The sequence below is a fragment of the Aquila chrysaetos genome, chromosome 4, assembly GCF_900496995.4.
Source record: "Aquila chrysaetos chrysaetos chromosome 4, bAquChr1.4, whole genome shotgun sequence".
NCBI lineage: Eukaryota > Metazoa > Chordata > Aves > Accipitriformes > Accipitridae > Aquila > Aquila chrysaetos.
Genome location: NC_044007.1, coordinates 20819453 through 20843012, shown reverse-complemented (window position 1 = coordinate 20843012; position 23560 = coordinate 20819453). Strand labels below are relative to the sequence as shown.

At 41.1% G+C, this 23560-nt stretch overlaps 1 protein-coding gene across 11 annotated transcripts in view; it reads left to right on the top strand.

Moving 5' to 3' along the window:
* The window catches only part of OXR1 (oxidation resistance 1), a 305392-nt gene that overhangs the window by 198056 nt on the left and 83776 nt on the right, over positions 1–23560 (top strand). For 2 of the 11 annotated variants that reach the window (XM_030010981.2, XM_030010980.2), the window contains exon 1: positions 9126–9174. The exons of 7 other annotated variants lie outside the window; for them this stretch is intronic. In XM_030010981.2, coding sequence (XP_029866841.1) covers positions 9141–9174 — 34 coding nt within the window. In that variant the 5' untranslated portion in view covers positions 9126–9140. Of the gene's footprint in view, positions 1–9125; positions 9175–17712; positions 17882–23560 lie in introns of those variants that run through there. 2 more of the 11 variants (XM_030010984.1, XM_030010978.2) reach the window with 1 other exon arrangement.

Below are 23560 nucleotides of genomic sequence, written 5' to 3'. Positions count from 1 at the left end.
CCCAAAACAAAGCTGAGTTAAGAGTGTGACCTAAGAAGCTAGAAGAAATTGGCCCAGAGCATCTTTTTCATTCCTGACCATGGCCATTCACTAGATTAATGTGCCTTGGAGTTAAGCCATTACACCAGTGCCATCTCTGATCAAGTACTTCTGCACTGGAGGAATGTACCAGCATGAGACTGCCCTTTGGAGAAGTTGCAAGGATATGATTTGTAAAGCTAATGCCAGAGAGTGTACCTTCTTAGAGGTCAGCAATGGAAGATTTGTTCCTGTACATATAAGGATTTCAATCACAGTATGTGAATCATGATACTGTGTCCTTTCATTGGAAAATCATGTGTCGTGGTTTAACCCCAGCCAGCAACTAAGCACCACGCAGCCGCTCACTCACTTCCCCCCCCACCCAATGGGCTGGGGGAGAGAATCAGAAGGAAAAAAGTAAAACTCGTGGGCTGAGATAAGAACAGTTTAATAGGACAGAAAGGAAGACAATAATAATGATAATAATAACAATAATAAAATGACAATAATAGTAATAAAAGGATTGGAATATACAAAACAAGTGATGCACAATGCAATTGCTCACCACTTGCCAACTGATGCCCAGTTAGTTCCCGAGGAGCCATCCCTCTCAGCCCCACTCCCCCCAGTTTATATACTGGACATGACATCACATGGTATGGAATACCCCTTTGGCCAGTTTGGGTCAGCTGCCCTGGCTGTGTCCCCTCCCAACTTCTTGTGCCCCTCCAGCCTTCTTGCTGGCTGGGCATGAGAAGCTGAAAAATCCTTGACTTAGTCTAAACACTACTTAGCAACAACTCAAAGCATCAGTGTGTTATCAACATTCGTCTCATACTAAATCCAAAACATAGCACTATACCAGCTACTAGGAAGAAAATTAACTCTATCCCAGCCAAAACCAGGACATTGTGTCACGATACTGTGTCCTTTCTTCAGAAAATCATATCAGATGTGATAAATAACTGCTTCCTTCACTTGTAAATTTTGTCCTGCAGAACAATAGCCATGAGTTTTAATGGAAAATACGACCTTAAATGTTCATGCTCTTTGTCAAACCTTTTTAACAGTAAAAAAAAAAAAGGCCACAGAACTCTGTTTCTTGTGAGCAGAACAGTTCTTAGCTTCCCCCCACCCCAATATCCCCATTGAACCATCCAGTATACAGTCCTTCATATTAAGAGGGATCAGGTAAGGCCAAGTGTGTAAGAAAAGCAGCCTTTAAAGATGCTATTTGATACTAAGTTAATACACACTTTGTTAAGTGTCTCCTCAACAGAGCTTCAGGCACTTTTATGTGTATCTACATCATCAGCTGTATAAAACTATTACTATTAGCTCAGACAGTGGTTATGTGGGAAAAGAGACTGTTCTCATCAACATGGATATCAAAGAGAAGGGAGGGCAAAAAAATGAAGCATTTAGCACTGTAACTCTGAAAAACAGCTGTACTTTGTTCACGGCAGGTAACGTCTCCTTGAGAAAACTGGGTGGGTCAGGCAGTTTATTACTGTTTTCTAGTAAAGCTGTTTTAATTGACAGCCATATTTTGAAAGGGAAAATTTGTTCTTTTGGGATTGTTTGTACACTTACTTTTTAATATTTTGTTCACTGGTTAGTAAAGAATAAGATTTCCAAGTAGGCAGTCTTCAATTTGCTTATTGTCATACGTGAAAACACTTTGCCACTTACAGTTTTCTGCTGATTCCTTGCTGTGATAGCTCGATCAGTTATTACAGAAATCACATGTTCTCTCCCCAGCACTGCAAGAGCTCAGTCTCAACTTGTGTAGTGCCCTCTTTTTGCTGAGTGCACCATATTTTCATTACAGAACCAGCCCACTGAACATCTGAAAACTTAATTTAGAGAAGTAAAATGGCATTAGTTAAAATATTTCATGTTTTATATAAGTGAAACCATGAAAGAGGGAAGAAAAAGACTTCTGAGGAATGTAAATTACTAAAGTACAACTGCTAACTAATGGGTGGAGAATTTATTGCACTTACTGATAACTGTTTGCTGAAATTCACTTCTTTTTTTCCCCTCATAAAAACATTATTACTACCTATAACAGGGAGCAAATGTAAAGAGCGGTATCTCAGGTAGGTTTGGGTGTGATTGAGTGTCTATCAGTATGAAAGAAAGGAGGAAGAGTATCACCTGAAAATGGTTTGGAGATCAACCCTATGGATCTATTTGCACTTAACCTTAGACTAATATTTGGATTTTCTTCTTGAAGCATGAGTTCTGGAAAACAAAAAGCAAAGACCTTACAAACAAAGCACTTTCAAACACTGGAGATCAGTCTGAAGGTCCTGATATTAAAGAAATCCAACTCTCTGCATTATATATGTAGATGGCAATAAAATAATTTTTTTATGGAGTGCCTTTTGACTCACAGCAGGGCTGACTGGCCAGCATGGTTACACTTTCATTGCCTCAGAACTTCTGCAAGATGGTGTTTGACACTAAGTCTAAAAAAGTGTTGGAAGAGCAGTTAATTTAAAGGGGCATGACAGAGAATGTAGTGGTACTAACATCTGCTTACATGAACATTTTTGTTAAGAAAAGGGAAAAATTAATTTTGAGGAAGAAAATGACAATATTGCTTTGCAATAAAACAAACCATAGCTGCTCTGCTTTTTAATATTTATAAGAATTTTTACCCTCAAATAATGCAAAATGCCTTTGTAAAATGCAAGAGGCATGGCAGACCACAGAATTGAGCAAGATTTTCCTATCTGCAATATGCCATGGCAGCCTGCCCTCTAAGGTCTAATTACCTCTTTCAAAAGACTTGTGTGATTGTGCAAGCTGCATACAATTTCTGTTCCTAATTCTTTTTCTTTAGGGTAATAATGCTGATACTTGAAGAAATAGCTTGCTATCCAAACAAGTGGAAAAGCATTTAAACAGTCAAAACACTGCTGTGGGTATCAAACATGTATAATAAATTATGTTTCCCAGCACAGAATATCGTCTAGACTAACCACCCAGTGCTGGTTTGTTGACTGAGACACCATTGTCCTGAGTCAGACCAGTTTACAAAATGGAAAGACAGCTTCCACATCCAGACCATTTTGGTCATAGTGTGTCATGGGCAGCACTTAGTTATGGTGAACGCAGATCATTACGTTGCTCCTGAAATCCCTATTTATATCACTGCTAGAGGCTTACTCCCCTCTGCTATTTCATTCAGTAAAAATCTTTTCTATTCATCTGCCAAACCACTCATCCAGGGCCCTGCAGCACTTGCAAGCTTGTTTTGCAGGCTTACGTGTAGTCCATGTAGGAGGGGTGGGGAATGTTTATGGTACCAGCAAGTCCTTGTGTCATCCAGTCTGAATAACCTTGGAAAGTGAATGCTATAGCTTATGCTCCCTGATGTCATCACGCCTATTAAAAGTAATATTGTACATTAAGTCTGTTGAGAAATAATGAATTGTAATGTGCTGTCTACAAGTTCTAATTGACCTCAACATTTTTGATCTTATAAGTAAACACTGCATGCATAAAATGCATATAAAGCACACTTTATAAAATGAGACTTTTTGCTATCTTGTTTTCTACCTGCTGGCTTCAAAATGTAAAGGCAAAACACTAGTCTTCACACAAATTAAGGAAAGGCCAATAGTATTTGGTGTAAAACTTACTATACATCTCATTTGAAAGAATACTGTTTTTCTGTGACTTATAAAACAAAATACATCTGATACTAGAAGAATAATAGCTTGAAGTAAAATAGTTAATGCCAGCAGTGTTGTTGAGTTTGATGTCCTTATGCAGAGAATGCTGAATAAAAATTACATAGTAAAAAGCCTGGAAACTTTACGGTACTGAGGCTAAAAGAATTTTTTAGAGGAGCATACCTTAATTTAAGAACTGCTCATTACATATAAATTGAAAATGTGCATCATATGAAAACAAGTGGTGCAGTTACATTAAATAAAATTATAGATATATTTATTAAGGCTTCTGACAGTTGAATTTCATAAAAATAGAACAAATACAATTCCTTAAAAAATACAAAGTCAAACAGTCAAATAAGGAAGTATATACAAAACAGAATAATCATGTAGAATATTCTTAATCCAGAGGACTTGGGAAGCATGGAGGATACTAAGAACTTAAAATATTTGTGGGTGAGTGGATGTTATGCATCTACTAAATCGCAGCCGCGATATCTGTATTCACTTTTGAAGCAAAATCATTTCATCAGAAAGGATTTTGGCATCAGGAAGCCAGGGTGACTTCAGTTTGCAGGAATCTGTTTAGATTATGCATTGTTTGGGCCACTGGTTTGTTTTATATCTGTGTATTTTAAAGAGGTGACTACAATCTCAGTGCCAAACAAATCCAAATTCTCTGCCTCCCTAGAAGTGTTGAAAACAGAAGTCAGAATAATGATGGTATTTATTAGAATACTTTATGCATTCTGATAATTCAATATCTGATTCCTGTGGCCTCCTGTAGGATCTGCAAGGGCTAGTTCTGAGCTGTCACTCTAGTTGCACTAGGCAGCTGAGCTATCAGAAAGATGCTTTAAAAAAATGGCCAGCACTTTCCATGTTATCCCATACTGTCCCATCAGCAACAAGCATGTTGAGAGAAAATATAGTAGCAGTAAGAGAGGTAAGGTAAAATGTAACCTTCTACCAGTTGATGCAGCTGGGAACCAAACCAATAGAAAGTAAACCATAGTTCCTAGGCAATTTCTCAGTGCTGAGCAATCAGAACACCTGAGTGTTGGAACCTTAAGTCACAAGTGATCACAGCTGTTTGGCACAGTCCTCAGATTTCTCTCCATTTGGGGACAGAACACAATTTTTGGGGAAATGCTCATAGTCTCTGTGTTTGGCCAAACACAGCAAAGTTAATAGCTCTTAGTGCTCTGTGCTGTGCATCAACAATAAGAGTATCTTCCCTCTGAATGTGTTTTACAATTATTTTAGCTCAATCATGTACATTTTGCAAGTAGGAATTTTGTAGCTTATTAGAGGACTGACTGACACAGTTGTAAGACTTTGGCAAGCAAACCTTGGGTATTGCTGCTGCTGTCTTTTGGTAAAGTATCATATTCTGTAAGTCATACATGAGTAGACCATTATACTTGATAATAGACTGTTTCCAGGTTCATTTTTAAAAAAGACGAAATATTCATACCGGGTTCCAGGCTTTTCTAGTAACACTCTCTTCTGTAGGCCACTTAAGCTCTCAATTGTAACAGTTCTTCTGTTCTTGACAGTAACTTTGCATAACAGTAAAATATTATTTTGGATTACAGAAAATTTAAAATATGATCTCTCTTCCTAAAATCCCTGAATTCTGAAGATTCACTTTACTTTCTGAAGACCAAAGAATCACTTATCTTATGTCTGCACGTGGAGGAACAGTGCTGTGAAACTCCTGTGCCAACTATTTTTACAACGTGTGAAGCAGCATCTGCAGAGTCAGGGTGTGGGCAGGCTCCTCTCCCTGCCTGCCAGCAAGCTTGGCAGTGCAGCTGTGCCAGCATGGAGGGATATTTGTTGTGCTAAATCTAAAGCTGCTGTAGGATATGTTCTCTGCCCTTTCAGAGTCACAGTTTGCTTCTCAGGCCAGTCTACAGCCACTATAATATACCCAGGATGTTTGGCAAAATCTGATGGTAGTCCTTCAGTTCTTTCTTTATTCCACATTTGCTTTACTTTGTAGAGCACAACTTCAGAGCCCTTAATGCTTAGACATTTGAGAATTTCCTGGCAGTCCACTTGGATTCTTCTCCATACAGGTTCCTGACTTTGCTACTCCATACACTTTATGTTTATAACTCCTCTTTAAATGAAGTTATCAACACCGCCAGTTCGCGAGATTTCCAATTTTCTGGATAAGGCAACTGAGATGGAGAAGCCACACCCACTTCTGTTCACTTCAGGAGATTAAAACAGGGAGAAAAATGAAGGCAAAGTAATAGCTTTTCTCCCTTTGTGCTTCAAGATCTGTAGCAACTGAGGTGTCTCCTATCTCTCTGAGCCCCCAAACCTGTTCTTCTGAGCTCCCTCAGTCTGTAGAGGTCACCCCCTTCACACTGCAAATGACCCAAGGAAAGAACTTGTGGAAGACTTCTCCTGGTTGCAGAGCAAGGGGACCGGGGCAGTGTCATGGCAAGTCCTAACATCAGAATGGCTGGCCAGGATGAGGAAGAGGTAATGTTTTGCTCACGTCCAGCTTAGTGTCCTATTTCCCACACTGGCCAGCAGCAGGTGATAATTAGGGAAAGAATACAGAGGAGGCCGAGTATGGAAAGACGCTTTGCTGGTATTTCCTCTGAGCTTTAGGCAGTCTGTGGCATAGAGACTTGCAGAAACCAGAGTTTGTATCTGCATTCTTGTGCTTAATGGATCTTGGTGGACTTTCTATGAATTTTTCTAATTTCTTTCTGAACCATTCGTAGTTTTGGTACACGCAACATCCTGTGGTAATGAATTCTGTGATTCAGTTATGTTGTGTAACAAAATGCTTCCTTTTCTTTAAATCTTAGTAATTTCATTAGGTGCCCCTAATTCACTTATCATGAGAAACAGTGAATAGTTTTTCTCTGATTTGTTTTCTACTTACTTACATTGTATTTTTTTATCTGCTTTCCTAGAGAGAAGCAGCTTGACACCTTTGTTACTTTTCTCAGTACGTTTTCTGGGTATGTTGCATGGTTTTTTTGAGACAGGGTGACCAACAGTACAATCTATATTCATGAGAAGAATTTTAAAAGTAGTGTAAGTATATTTTTCTAATAATTCATCTTTATTTTGCCTTTCAGATGTCTGTTGACTGACATTTTCATATATCTCTTTACTGGATGGTAATAGCTCATTTAAAGCTTATCACTGTGTATGTATAAACATAGTTACACAGTCGGAGGAAAACTTGTCTGTACTCTGCATTTATCAACAGGGAATTTCACCTGCCATTTTGTTTATGATCTGTATTATGAAATAATTTTAAACTTTTTTCAGTAGATTTGACTTTCCCACGTAATTTTGTATCATCAGCAAACTCCATCGCCTTCCCATTCTCTCCTCTTAGCCTAATAATCCAGTAAGTTGAAATGCATGGATCTCTGTTGGGCTGCACTGATAATCTTTCTTCCGCTGTTGTGAAATCTGACCTCTTGCTTACTGTACTTTAAAGCATATTAAATGATAAGCCCTCTTATCCTACAACAGCTTCATTTCCTTGGTGAGGGACTTTGTAAAAAGCTTTCTGAAAATATAAGTACACTGCTATCAACTGATTATTCTTATCCACATGCTTACTGACTCCTTCAAAGAAAAAGTATAGATTTACAAACCAAGACTTAAAAATTTTGGTGATACTTTGCTATTTTACTTATCCAAGTGTCTTCTAATTCTATTATTACAATCTAATTTCTTCATGAAATCTTGAGTAACACCAGCGGTCCTTTATACCACAGAGTTCATCAAAGCTTTCTGTGCAAAAAAAGGAAAGTTACTGGGGATCTAAAACAAGTCTAAAATATTAAAGGTTTTTTTCAGAATTGCTTTCAGGCTCCTAATAAAGATATTTAATTGCAGCAATTAAGAATCTGTCAGCACCACTGAACTTCAAAATGAACAGCTGTAATTTTGGTGCTTGAAGAGATAGATGAGAAAGACCACAACAGCATATTTAATACTCTATATTTTAGAAGAAATGAGTCTTTATAATCAACCAGTATTATGGTGAATTACTAATAAAATCAAGCAATTGCATTTTATGCAGACTGAGATTTACTTATATGGCCCTGGTTTCCTGCAACAGCATCAACATCTCATGACTCAACACTACTACCTTATTTCTGCACCAATGCATCATGCATCCAGCCCAGCTGATTAGCTGGAATAATCATTCAGACTTCTGGAACAAAAATGAGACAGTTGCACTACACTAACTACAGTTAGGGTACTGTGCTACTAGAAAGCATGCCTTGAGCTATGAGCCATTCCCAAGGCAGGACTTCAACATCAGATTAGCAGGAACTTGAGAGGCAAGTTCCATCATTATTCAAGTATCTGAATTTTTCCTTTTGTATTTAATAAGAAAATAGATCAAGGCTAGACAATAGTTTTTTATCCCTTCTATTCTCAGCATCACCTTTCCATTCACTGAAGTTTGTTGACCTTACTAAGGTTCATGGCTAAGCCAATATACTCTATATATTTCCAACCTGGAACTAGTATAATTCATTAACATTAGGACCTATAGTTGGGAGAAATAAGCTTTTGACTTCTGCAAAACACAGCAACCTGTTTCCTCGATGAGTAGCATGTCACTAGTGCTTCACACTTAACCACTGTCTGCCAAATCACTTACCAATCCCGAGTCTTGATCCTGAGGCACTGGAGTAAAAAACCTTGACAGACAACCATTAATTACCTTTCAAAAGAATTGTGTTTCTTTGGGATTTTGTACACAATATATGTACACAATATTTCACCCTCAGATGAAATACGAGGAAGACAGTGAGATTTGCCATTAGCCATTCTAAATGAAGCCTACAGAAGAGCCCATCTAAACAAATAGAAGGAAATTAATCAGAGGCAAATAGGATCTGTAAAGCTGTGTATGTGCATAGGTTCTCAATGGTGTATACAGCATTGCAGCTAAATGCGGCTGAACGCAAGAGACACAACATACTGCAAATCATTTCTGGGGAAAACTGTGACAGTAATCAAAGACAAGATATCAAAATGTGAGAGAGAGGTGAGAGTTAAGCTGCTAAATCTTAGGGGGAAAACTAATGTGTATAGGATACAGTTTCTTAATTCAGAGATAATACAATAATGGACAGCCTTCAAATGATTTAGCTAGCTAGAAGCAATGCATTTGATTTTTGAGGATAAATTGTAGTAATTATCCCCAAAAGGACAGCATGAGTAACTATCCACAGGTTTTCTACATGATATTATGGGAGCAAATGAATCAGGCATATGCTTGTGATGTGGTGCCAGTGGGGGAGGGAAGGAGAGAGAGACCAGATGTTCCTTAAGAAGCAAGATTTAACAAGAAAGAAAAAGCAGGACTTCCTCCTAATAAGATCAACATACTCCTTCTTGGTTTTCATTCAAAAGAAAATTTCAGGAATGTCCTGCACAAATTTAGATGGCTCAGGAAAAGGTATGTACAAAAGACTTTCATACACTTACTTTACTTAAGGAAAACAACCACAAAAACGGGTAGCAAAGAATGGAACAGAATTCACTCTTTTTTAACTAATCTTTAATCCTCGAATGCACTGCCTAAGCAGGAGCAAGTAAAATAGAAAATCAGCAATTCTTATTACAAGAATAAAATTGCAACAGAAGGATCAGCTGTTGCCATTAGCCTTATTCTGGCTCCTGATAAATTCTGATGATATTTTTGACCCATTTATCTAAAAATACCGCTCTACTTCAGATGGCATTCCTACTTAGAACTGGCATTATGTGGCTGCTCATCAGCTGTCCTTAAGTCTGCTTCTTCCAGGTGTCTGAGAAGAATCATTTTGTTCAGATCCATTACAAGGATCCTTGGGTCTTAGATATCTTCATGTCTAAGGGTTGCAACTAAAACTCATAACCTATAACTAAAAGCCATGATGTTTTCTGAATTGGAAATGGATCTGGTGCCAACTGAATATAATGGGAGCATGTGACAAGCAGTCGATTATATCTTCAAACAGACAGAACCTATTCATTATATAGAGTCATTTCAGTGATTATTAATGCGAGCTTTTCCCCCCAAGGCAGGACTATGGCTTTCTGAAGTATGAAGATCTTGCTATAAATATTAGGAATACAGCTGGTCACGAGGTAGCAAGATACTGATCACAAAGCAGACATTTTTTGTGTTAATGATCTGAATCAATGCTTTGATTTGAAATCTCAGTTCCATTATGATTGCTTAGTCTTCAGAAATGGTGTACAACAGAACTGAACCTTAACAACTCCATCCTACCAGAGAGACATTCTGTTTTGTTATGAACGAATCTGGCAATGTAAAAAGGTCTATTGTGAATTGGAATCTGGTTCTTTTGTTTCTGAGCAAGTATCAGCAACCTCCTTACATGGATACAGCACATTAACAACAGGATAAGCATTTAATGAGTGTTAAGGAAAGAATAGTTACAGTTATGCTGCAAAAAGGAAAAGGATTAAGTCAAGACTGTTTGCCTAAGATTCAAATACCTGATGAATAATCAATTTTCTGATCACCTTTCGTAAGCAATTATTTATCATTTGCATAATTTAGACCTCTGTGGAGGGTAGGATTAGCTAGTAAATACTACGGAGTCATCAATTATACTGTCAGTGTTTTGAACACTCAGTTTCAAAACACATGATGAAAGAACAAAATGTCAATGAGATGATGACATGAAGACAGGGAGACAACTGTGTCTACTGAAAAGTAACTTTGTTCAGCTAGTGTTATACCTAGTGAGCATCCTTAAACATGCACATGCATGCATACCCCTCAGGGTTCAAATTAATTTTCATAAAATTCCCTGAACGGAACACAATGTTCTGTTTATAATAAGCCACTATTGACCAAATAAGTATGAACTGAAGACCTGGAGGTCATTTCATATTTATTTGATAAGGTAGTCTATATATAGAGCTGTGTAATTGCCATTGAAACTGAAGTTCTGCCGTAAACATGGAAAAATCCCAGTATGATATGCATCTGTCCTCAAGGCCATATTTGAAAACTTCCATGTTGATATCTTTGATATTCTAACACATGCTGACATGATGTGTTATTGTAGAATGGACCATTCTGACATCTAAGCATAAATATTATACTTTGGGAAAATAAGAAAAATATAGATTTAGTTTTAGAATATACAGTTTTGTAATGCTAATTCTGTCACTGCTTTTTGAAAAAAAATAGCATAAATGAGGGTTGGATAGTGACTACAGGATATAATTTTTCAGGGAAGATAGGTAACTGCAGGCAACAAAAGATGTTACTTACCTGAATCTCTGAAAATTCAGACCATATGCAGCTGAAATTTGGTGCTTCCAAAAGTGTCAAAAAATTCTGGCATGCTTTTGAAATCTGATCAAATTATTTTGCAGGATGAGGTTTAGTGTATTTTACGGAGTAAAATACACTCACTTTACACTCACTTCTATTGAGTTTCATATGCTTAGTATGCATTTTTGTAACTACACTGGGTATGCCAGTACAGGACACTTGTGAATCAATTAACTTTTTTTTCCCTGGTTCAGTAATGTCTTGGATTTAATTGTATGTTTTATTTGTATGGTGTTTCTATCTTTACTATCTAATTTAAACTATGGCATGAAGATTTTTGAAATCTGGCTAGAAAAGCAAAAATTGCTTTCTCCTTAAAGGTGAAAAGGACTTGTTGGGCTGTCCCAAGTGTAAATAGTCTGACCTGGATTAGGTTAGATACCAACATAACAAACAAAACCATAACATTTATGTAACTACAACCTATATCAGAAGAGACAAAGCACAAACAGGTCAGATGTTGCAGTGGCATCTGACAGGAATGACTTGTCCTCTTGAAACTTTTTAGATTTGGTAAGACAAAAACTAAACATGGTGAATGTTACAGTACTTAAATATTATGAAATTAAACCCAAGGAGCGGTGCTTCGGACTGCATGTTTTGATGCTTAAATGCATTGTAGCGGGAGGCTGAGGTGCCCAAGGTCCAAATGTTCTCCTCAGCCTGGAAAAACCTAATGTCTAGTTGTGGTACCTTTATTTTATACAGCTTCTACAAAAGGAAAGGAAAGATTTATTGAGCCAGATTTGAAATACTAATAAAGTAGGAGTTTGATTCAGTTTTCTACTGAGAAAGCAACTCCCCTAAAAGAGATGCTGTAATGGCTTCCTGTCTTTTTTGGTGTTATTTCAGGGATAATAAACAAAACATAACCTATACTTGAAGTATCCCAGTCCAGAACCAAGGACTGCCAAATTCCCTTGTTGCCCATGTTTATTCTGCCTTGTTCCTTCAATGTGACATTTTCTGCTGAATAGTGAACAGCATCAGTGATCAAGGTGGAGGCTGGCGGCCATTTCATTCTAATCTTACAGGGAGCTGGTTAGTAAAAACAGAATTAGATCTCTTCCTACTGAAGTCTGAAATTCCAGGTTTACCATTTCTGAGGCTAGTATGCAGATGATAGCTTCCTTCTTGCCGAGTGTCTAATCTGAAAAGAGGATGTGGTATTGTGAAACCTGTATGAACAGACACACCTAACCCACAGTTCTCTGTAAAGAACCTGTTTTAAACACACCCATTTAGTTAGTGTCACCTACTGGTTATTTCTTTAAAACTTCTCCCAAATTTATAGTGACACCAGATTGCCCTTTGTAACTATTTGGACCTTCTTAATCACAAAAATAGACTTGTGCAACTGTTTTTACTTCTGGAACTGTGTACTTCCGTACTTCATCATTCAAATTAGTGGGTCCATAAGGAAATATGCCTGAGAATGTGGGAGTTCTGCATGCCTCAGTTCTAGCCCCTCCTTCAGGGACTGCATGTGCATTTTGCATTGTATTTAATTTTTACTGAAACAGCATTGGAAACAGGCTGCAGTCTGGTTTTCTGTGTCTTAAGAGTTTAGCTTTTTCACTAGGAAAAAAAAACCAATTCCTGAATTATTTCACATTACTAAAAATAGGTTTCATTAAAAATTAAGAGAGAGGTTAGGCTTTTATGCATGTTCTAATTCAAATCCCTATTTTAGCCACTCATTATAGGTTTTGCAACCACATAAATGGTAGGGTCTTGACCAGACATGCTAATTTAGAATACTTAACAAAGGCATCCAGCATCCTCATAGCATCAGATGAGAGTCGGTGCCTCCAGAATAAGTAAGGAAGCTTAAATGAGGCATTTGGTTCAAACTGTCAAAATTACATACTTGCATATAGGTTGCTTATATGCAAATGAACACGGACTGATTGCCAAATGACTGACATCAAGATTTTCACCTCAGAAAGCATGTACAAACCTCGTTTCTCACAAAATAAAATAGGGGTTTTGTGTTAGTGCCTAGTGCACTTTTGCCTTGGTAGCACTAGAAATTTGGCAAGATGAATTGCAAGAGGCCCATATCCTGTACACCATGCATGTGAACTGGCCAAGACCTAAGGAAGCTTGCACAGCATCTGCTGGCATTTTGCCTGGATTAGTTGCTGCAATTTGCATTTATTTTCACAAGCAATGAATCTGTCCCCGAAGAAATGATAGGTCACTACCACTTGCTGTGTTTTTATCTTTTTTTTCTCCTTTGCAATACTTTTATATATAATTCTATGTTCAGACCTTGGAAATACTCTTTCCTCATTGTGTCCTTTTCTCTTTGACCAAAACTGATCCCAGTTCTGTCTTCCCTACAGCACCAGTTCTTTTAGGATGCAGCTCAAGCAGCTCTCTGCCTGCTCTGGTTTGGGACTTTGGGATCTAGCTACAAGACCAGGTTGTGCCTTTATTTACAGCACCAGATTAGCGTAAAGTGTGATTAAGCGTTGCATCATAAATGCAGACATATTCTGTCAGGCATTTCTTTAGCTACTGAAGGTGTTTTTGTGTGTAATACCGACATGAAGGCATGTCCACTTGTGCCACAGTTTCACTATCACTTTGAACTAACATACACTAACACTGAAGACAGAGAGGCTGGCCTGCAGCTTCCTCCCTCCCTCTCCTCTCTTCCAGCCACTTCTACTCTTCTGTTGCTTTGCAACTTGTGCTTCCACAGGTGCTTACACACAACTCAACCAGTCTGGAGATCTAACTGGGGGTAATATTAGCCCCTCAGAAAAATAAGTATGTTTAGTTAGTTTTGACTAAACTAAAAGATACTTTTAAATGGATCAGCTTTACTGCACAGTTCATTCACCTGCCAAATGAATGCTCGTGCTCACACTGGTAGCACCGGAACAGGCACAAGCAATTAAGAGCAGGTAGGACCAGCTCCTTCTTTTGGAGGGGCAGTTTTAAGTGATTGGCTTACAGAGATATGCTTTCTGTGCTGATAGCACAGGCCAGAAAATAAACCCAGGACTGATCCTTGTTGCACATTCAGAGATCAAATACAAAGTTATTACCCACCCTCAGCGAAATCCTGGTTGTTTCTAGACATTAAGGACATAAAAGCAGTATGATCAAGTTTCTGTAAAGGTGTTCAAGATCAATAGAAGTGTAAGAAATTATTATAAATATTGTAGAACATATTTATATTTAGTTTAGTTTTACGGCAAAAGGGACACACATGGCTTATGTCCGTAGTGTTTACGTTGCTCCTACCAATTAAAAAGTTGAGGAATGCTGCAAAGCTTTTCAGATGGAAATGTGGGCTACAATCTTAAGTCCCAATATATTACATTTTATAAATGACACAGGATTAAGCCTGGTCAGTTTTCAGACTGGAGATCTTTTGTCAAAAATCTTGCTGTCATACGTGTGGCACAACTAAGTAGAAACAGCATCTTAAAGCTCATAATAGTACTGCTGGATGTTTGTGTTGAAGATGCCTACTGAAGTAGTATAACTCTGACTATATTCTTCACAATGTAATAATAATGCAATAATAATGCTTGTATTACCTCAGTGCCTTGAAATTTTATCAGTAGTCAACGTCACATATCTTAAAGAGTAGTATTACCTTTTATGAGCACAGACACCTAAATCTTGTTTTTATAGTTAAGACAGTTCAGTTGAAGAATTTGTTCTTCCTAAGTAAAAACATTGCTAGATGGATGCTTTTGAGTGCAGGCAATGATTTTCAATACTATGAAAATTGCATTGCAGTAATAGGTGATCATCTTATACTTCAGTTAGACTATGACCTCACCTGGAGTACTGCGTTCAGCTCTGGGGCCCCCAGAATAAGAAGGACATGGAGCTGTTGGAGTGAGTCCAGAGGAGGGCCACGAAGATGGTCAGAGGGCTGGAGCACCTCTCCTATGAAGACAGGCTGAGAGAGTTGGGGTTGTTCAGCCTGGAGAAGAGAAGGCTCCGGGGAGACCTTATAGCAGCCTTCCCATACCTAAAGGGGGCCTACGGGGAAGATGGGGAGGGACTCTTTACCGGGGAGTGTAGTGATAGGATGAGGGGTAGTGGCTTTAAACTGAAAGAGGGTAGATTTTGATTAGATATAAGGATGAAGTCCTTCCATTGTGAGGGTGGTGAGGCGCTGGAACAGGTTGCCCAGAGAGGTTGTGGATGCCCCATCCTGGGAAGTGTTGGCCAGGAAGGAAGGCCAGGCCCCCAGGCCATGAGGCTTTGAGCATCCTGGTCTAGTGGAAGGTGTCCCTGCCCATGGCAGGGGGGTTGGAACTAGATGGTCTTTAAGGTCCCTTCCAATCCAAACCATTCTATGATTCTATGATTTGCGAACAAAGCAGATGAAAGCTGCTAAAATGCAACGAATTCATAGTTATCAAAACATTTACCTTGAACACTTCATCAAAATGTTGGCTGAATCTGAATCTGCAGCCTCTATCACTGCAATATAATGATAAATGCTGCATAATATGGGCTTGGAAGAGAAAAAAAGAGAACTGTTTCAAACGACAGAGGAAATACATGCAATGAGTACAGTGACAGAGGTGCGTATGTGGCTAGAGTACTGGTGGACAAGCCAGCTCAAAGTTTCAAGTGCTGAGCACCACAGTTGTAAACTCATGCCTGGCGCAAAGACATAGGTAAATTTGACTAAAATAGAATCAACAGGGCAAAAGACCAACCATAACTTCTTCACAGCGGAAACACTGTAATGAGATGAAAACTAATTACAGTGTTTAGGGCAAGACAGATCTGGTAGGCAGAATAGTTTATATACTAAACATCCAGTGGTACTTAGACCATGCAGTGACTCTGCAGTTCCCGATTTATTCATTAGTCCTGGAACAGACAGATTACACATACATTTCTACTGGCAGGTTTTGGGGGGAGGGAGGGAGGGAGGGAGAGCTAATTCTGCTGAAAATTTCTAGTTCTGTTTCAGTGAAAAGGTTTTATTTGAAAAAAGTCTTGAACATCATTAGCTCCTGAGCAGGAACTGATTTAAGTAGTAGAAAGGTTGATTTGAGAGTACTGTTTACATCAAGTAACCCTCAGAAATCAGCACTCCAAAATGCTGACGTTAAACTCTGATTTAATTGAGCAGCTGCTACAAGTGAATAGGAGTTGAGATGGCTCAGCACTTTGTTCCTCTGTTCTGCATGTACACAATAGATTTGGCTCAACAAGAGCATTTTTTATTAAACAATGCTTTCATTTGCAGCAAGATGCAGCATATAATTGCATCATACTCTGATTAGAATATAAGGACATTATCTTACAGTTCTGCGTTCTTAACGTCTATGGCACAGGTAGTAAATATAATGATATGGCTGTTCTTCCAGCCTCAATACATGCAGAACACACATCGTAAGGCAGATCTTAATCATGAGATTCAATGCCTTAGATGTTTCTTTCTCCGCTAAAATGTTGGATCATGTTCTAACTGGTTTTATTTCTTCAAACCTTAAAAGTCCCAAGAATTGCGAGGACAAAGAATGTGAGCGTACAAATGAACACCAGAAGCCAATTGTCTTTTTCAAAGAGAAAGAAACATTTGTATACCTAGTAAGTTATGCTGGAAGACTGAAGCGACGTTGCGAGTTCAAAGGCTGAGTCAGTTATCAAAGTTGGCTAACACACAGAGGAGGACGGGGTGACATGGCTGGGCTAGCACAACAGGGACAGTGGCATCCCAGATGGCAGGCCAGTCTGAGAGTGTGAGGGATCAGAAGCGGAACAGCAAAACCACACAGCTGGTCTTGTTTTACAGTTGCAGTGGTAAAACATCTTAATATCCACAAATGCGAGAAGATTTAAGAGGTTGCCTTGATTCGTGGTTTTCATGCTGCTTAGTAAAGGGAAGCAGAGACGCGAAGCTAGAACTTAACAGAAAGCCTTGCAGCACGTCACCGTAAAGCGGTGAGCTTTCACAAAACGCAACTAAAACCCCAAACTGCAGAGAAGTTCATAAAGATGTACAGGTGGCCATGAGTCTGCCTGAGACTAAAGGGGAGCCATGTCCCAAGCACCCTGGTTACAGAGGCAGTAAGGAGACCCGGGCGTCCACCGCTCCCGTTCGTGGCCGTCACCAAACCCCCCTCATGGCCTACAGCCCCAAAAGCCCTCTCGGCCGGCGGACAGGACGTCTTCTTGCAGCAGAGGGAAGTTTGGGAGGCCCGCCTCCCCCCTCCGCCGTCCTGTGGAAGAACAAGGAGCCTCCGAAGGATGCGGGGCGCTGAGGCAGCTGCGGGCGGACGGAGCCGCTGAGGAGAGGCTGCCCCTCCGCCGGAGGGCGGCCGCGGCCTAGGCGGCCCACGTCCGCCGAACCCGGCCCCACGTGGCGCCCCGCGGGCCTGCCCCGGCCGCGGGCGCGCCTGGGTGTGGGTGTGGGGTCGGCCGCGGACCCCCGCGGCGCCGCGGCCTCGACTGTCACGGCCGGCTGCTCTCACGGCCCGCGGGTCGCGCCCGTCCACGCCCAGCCCCGGCGGCGGCGCCGCGGCCCCTTTAAATGGAGGCGGGGCCGAGCCCCAAAGTTTGCACAAGTTGTGGAGCGGGGCCGGCGGCCGCGCGCAGCTCTCTGTCCGGCCCGGCCATGGCGCCCCCCGGCCGTTAGGAGCCCCCCCCCCCCCCGCCGCTATGGACTACCTCACCACCTTCACCGGCAAGGGCGGCCGCCTCCTGCGCGGCACCGCCAGCCGCCTCTGGGGGGCCGTGCCCGGCGGCCTCCGCCAGGTCCGCTTCCCGGACAGCCGGAGCCGGGGGGCACCGGGCCCCGCCAAACCGGCGCCAGGTACCGGCGGGGAAGGGGCCGGGGGGTGCGGGGGGGGGGGGGGGGGGCAGAGCTCGGTCAGGGGCCATTCCGGGTTCGGGTTCTCGCCCCCTCTGAGCCTCCCTGGCGGGGAGCGAGCTGCGGGGGAAGCGAGAGCGTGCGGGAGCAGGAGGGGGCGAGGGTCCCTTCCCCAGCCGGGAGCGGCCCGCGGCTCCCCCGCCGTGCCCCGGGCTCGCAGCCTTGCCCTGCCGTGGCCCGGAGACCTACGGCCGGCTGCTCTGCCCGGGCGGCTGCGAGCGGCCGCCGAGGGCGGAGGCGGCGGGGGAAGAGGGCGAAGGGAGGGCGGGGGGGGCCGGCACGCGGGCCAGGGCCTGCCCCGCCGCCGCGCCGGGGCGGGTGCCCTGCTGCCGGCGGCTGCCTGAGCGGAGGCTGCGCCCCGAAGGGATTGCACCAGAAGACGGGTCTAACAACAACAACAAACCCAGCCACCAGCTTGGCTCTTGCTGCTCGTCTTCCTCATTTCAGTGAGAGTACTACTGCATTGACTTTCATTACCCACCCCTCCCACACACACAGGCACAATTTCCTGGTACTTTTATTGACCAGGGTGAGGGAAAGTCACTGGAGCTCGAGCTCCCTGATTTGAGATCTCCTTTGTGTACAAGGTGGTTTCTGCCTCTCACGTGCTCCTGAAGAAGAGGCAGCAGTACTTTGGAAGTAGGTTTGGTGATGGTAAGGGCAGAAGTAGTACCTCTGCCTTTCAGTGGTCAGACAGCGGACAGTAAGTGACTCTTTTTGTCCTGTGCCTGGGAGGAAGAGGGCCGCTTTTGTCACCCTCTTTTCTTGATAATGTTGTTGGGCTGTACGTACGGGTATTGTAACTTGCTCATCTGAAGTGAGTACTCAGATTGGCGAGAAACACCTGGAAAACTGGAGGGGTGGACAGTGAACGTACGCAAACTGTGGATGCAGAAGAGGACTGGGCAATAAGGACTCTAGGAGCAATCAATGCTATTGATGGGCAATTAAAAACAAACCGTGATGTAACTAGTAAAAGCAGTATGGTCTATGGACTGCTTGGAAAGAAGATGCCATATGAATTAAGTTTGTGAAAATGCTTTCTAATAAATCTGAAGAGCAGCTTCCTGTTTCAAGAAGCTCTGTGCTAAGCGGATGATCGCATTTTTGTCATTGTCTATAGGTAAGGCTGAAGTCAGGTCTCTAGTGAAAGGTAATATTAAAGACCATTATGTTTCTTTATTACTTTAGGTTATTTTGGAAGAGTAAAATAGTTGGTTTTTATCAAGAGAAACAAGATCTGGTACTTACTGTAGTAGGCAAGGCAATAGGAATGCCCGTGCAGTCTGTCAGATGTAGATGATGTCTCCTTGTGTGCCTTGGATTGCACTTCTTGCACAGAATGGATAATAGGCAATGAGCAATATTTACAGTGCCACTCTTTCTTTTTTTATTCTGTGTACCCCAAGACGTACAGGGAGAGAAAGGGACAGGAACTCGTGTTTCAGCAGTGAGATGAAGTTATCTTGAATAGGGCCTCTATAAAGTGTTAAAGGCTTGTTGATAAAGATTACTTACTTTTGCAGAAGCAAAATGGCAGTAAAACTCTTCAGCTTTTTCTGGTCTTTTGATCAGTTACAAGGCCATGTGTTCAGCTGTTTGTCTAAAGCATCTCCTGTGATACATGTGGTTTTTTGGAGGGAGAAGCTCTCTATGACTATTCTTCCCCTCTTGCTCAGGGATAAAGGATTAATTTAGACTGCATTGTAATGTTTTGTTTTTTCCCTAGCTTTGAGCAGGAAGTGATTTCCTCAGATACTTCCATAATGTAATACTTAAAATTTGTGTTAATGAAAAGTGACTGCCGTTCAGGAATGCAGGGTGGGTTTCTGTGTACATAGAATTTTTGACAGAACCATACTTTGAGTTTTTCCTAATCTAGGCAGAGCACACTGTGTGAGGCAGTTAGATCCTGGCCCTCCCATGCTGTCATCTTCTTCACAGGGTTTCTGTCAGTTATGGGCAGAAACAGATTCTTGTGACTGTAGAATTCTTCTTCTGGCAAGCATTTTGCTGGCTTTCACAAACCTCCAGTGCCCTGGTAATGGGTGCTGTGGAAGCTGTAACAATGATTACAATACTTCAGTTGAAATCCAACACTGTTTTAATTAGAGATGGGTCCCCTGACATTAACTTAAACCTTAATGGCAAATTCTAACTACTCCAAATGTTCAATCTCTGTATGTGGTGTTCTGGATCCAGGCCTACCTATTACTCTTTTTTCCCACTTAGGACTTTCAGAAGGATCTTTTCAGTGTTCATTTTCCTTGCATGGTTCAGTTGTGACTACGCATTACTTCTTAAAAGAATAGTTCTTCATAAATACCTTAAAACCCTGTTTCACGTTTCTGAAACAAACCCCAACCTTTTTTATTCTTAATTATTTTTAATTTCACATCTACAGTAAAGTATTTCAATTTTATCCGTGTAATATTAGTAAATTTACATTTACTGTTTTCTCACTTGTCTTTCTAAGCAGTACAACAGCTGCTCTATAAGGTTTCCAAGTTCAGGGAGGCAAGTCTGTTCAAGTGCTGTACCTTAAATCACTGTTCTGAGCCTGTGTACTTCTTTGGGTACATACAGAACAGTTTATAGTATTTCTTAGTAGGGAGAAAGGAGACGCTGGGAGACTGAGTAGTGCCATAGGAGGCTGTAAACCTGTTTAACCAGTTAACATTGTTTGTGTCAGCAGCCAAGTCAGTGACATAACTTTAGAAAGGCATTTTGTCTTCTAATGATTGTGGTGGAGGATAAAAATGCAAGGAGAACCAGAAATTCTAGAGAAAGCATCTGGCTTTAGTAAAGGCACTAACAATAACTTCAGAGTGTAAAATTCCTTTAAAAAATAAAAGGCCTTGTGGGCTTTGAAATACAACTTCAAAAGATAGTCTATTGATAATTTCTAGGAAGGGCTAGTATGTATGTATTCAAGGCCTGGATTTACCTACAGACTTTAGCTTGGACAGAATGTAGCTTTCTTGTTTATTGGTATATATTGTGTTGAAGTTGCATGTGTGTGTTTATTTGCTTTAAGATGCAACTCAAGGCTTTAGGGAATGTGTGATTAAGGATTATCTTTACTGCAGAATTAACTTGAACGTTCAGTTTAATTTGAGTCTCATCTATGCAAACCTCTTACTTAAATGAGCTGACAGCATGTCTCATAGTTTAGTATGCTCTTTGCTTTGTCTGCTGTGTAAGGGGGAGTGTGGCTGGCAGTGAGGGACATGGTTTCGCTTCTTTTCTGTGACACTGGTGAGGCCATACTTTGAATATGCTTTTTGGTTTGGTGTACCACTGTTAAAGGCGGCTGCTGAGAAACTGTAGAGGGTCCAGCCAGTATGCTGAGGGGTGTAGGGCACATGACCTTTGAGGAAGGATTGAGGGAGCTGGGCTTTAGTCTTGCAAAGAGGAGACCAAGGCAGCTTAGAGGCAATCTAACTGTGACCTACATCTGCCTAAAGGGGCACACTCTTCTCAGTAGTAAGAGATGATAAAAGAAGGGGCAGCAGCCACTAGTTTTAGCTTGGGAGGTTCAAATTGGACAATAGAAAAAACTTCACAAGGAGAGTGGTTCATCACTGGGACAGATTACAGTTTTAAGCTGACTTAATTTGATATTGACAATGTTTCTGCTTCAAACTGGAGGCTGGGGTAGATGTACTCAAGAGGTTTCTTCCAGATAACACTTTCATTCTGTGAGGATATACTTCCGTACCTGGATTCTCATGCTTCTTCCCTCCTGGATGTTTTCACTTCACTTCTGTTTGCAGTCACCTCATGGAGGGAGGAGATACACTGCGCAGGCGGTCTTGACTTCTTGCAGTAGTCTCTAAGTACAGAAGTTAAAGAAATGAGAATCAGTGATTCAGAACTTCTTGCTCAGAGAATCCTCTTAACCAGTCTGTCAGGGAAATTGTTCTAGCTGCCTTCTATTAAAAGATTTTTTTGTTGTTGTTGTTTTTCTCCCTCAGGCTCAACTTGATTGTTCAGTTCTGAACCATGTGGCCTGTGGGTTTGTTTACATTTTTTTCTTATCAGCTTTTGAGTCTTGATTGGTGAGATAACCATACATGGTATATCCAGTAAGCCATGTGGCCTGTCAGTCCTCTGTACTATGGTGAAGGTAGCAGCAGCACATTAGAAAGATAAATGTGCAGGGCCAAGTTATAGTACGTTTGTCAAGTCTTGCTGTAAAAGTTAGTATCTTCTTTTCTAGAAATCTGTCTCAGAATAAAGCACACATGAGAATAAAGTAGGTTATTTCTTCACTTCATCCTTATTCAGTACTTCGGTTTTAAGAAATTAACTTTAACAGGTATATGATCAAGTATGAGAGAGGCCTCAAAGTGGGGAGACACAATACTGCAAGTTTTCTTGTACACACTGTTCCGGATGAAGCACATGTGAAATGTACCAGCACCCTTTACAAAGATGCTAATGCTTCACTTCCATGTCTGAAAATACTTCAGTTGGTACAGGCATAAGAAGCAAATGTGATCTTGGAATGTATCAGGCTGGTGACTCAGTCATCTTGTGATATGTTAATGTATGCACAATCTCTTCTTCCGACTTATGCGCTACTAGTATATAGAAGTTCTTTACTATTCCCTCGGTGTATGTGATGTTAAATGATCTTTTACTTCATGTTATGCTTTGTACTACTACATCTTGCCCTGCTTTTCTTTCTCCAAGCTTTGGGGCTACAGAATTCACTGTGTGTCATTTTGCCCAGCCTTTGCTGTTGATTGTGCTGGGAGTTTGTTTGCTGATGTGAAACTGAACTGTTTTAAAAACTAGTCCATTGGGAACTCATTGATATACCCCTCCATTCTGCTAGTTTCTATTTCACTCTCCCCTTTAGTGAATTTTTGACATAGTTTACAATTCTTACTCCAGTTTTTACTGTTCAGTAGGATTCCCACATGTATCAGATGTTTTACTGAAGTTCAGTGTGTATCTGTTTCAGTTGTCTGCTAGATTAGTTTTTAATCTAAGTACAGTTTATTCAAGTAATCTGGTATCCATTGACTGTATTGTATGTTTGTTTTAATGCATGCTCCTGGCTGCCTTTCAACTTACTACATGTATCAATAATACCATTCTGTTCATCAGTAAGTAACACACTTTGCTGTGTTATATGTGTGGATCTCCTTCTGGCTTGGTTTGGAGGTGGCCTCATACATCTGCTTTGCCTGCCAGAACAATGTGGGAGGAAACAGAGGTAACTAGAATTGCAGTCAAGACCATTTAGCCCTGCTTAAAGTAGGGAAGACTGTGACTTCAGGCTAGGTTTCGCAGTGCTTCATCCAGCTGGACCTTGAAAATGTCCAAGGATGGAAACCGCACAACTGCTCTGGGCAATTAGATTTTTACCTTTTATCCAGTCAGAAGCTCTGCTGTTTGTCCTTTATGTCTGTTGTCTTTTGTTCTCCCACTGAAGAGCCCCGGCTCTGTCATCTTGACACCTGTGGGGAAGCTATCTAGAAGGTATGGGATGCTGCTGTTACAGTCCCTCAAAACCATCTCTTCTTCAGGCTGGAGAACCTCTGTTCTCTTGGCCTCTTCTCACAGCCCCTAAACACCTTGGTGGCCCATCACTGAAATAGTTTTCATTTA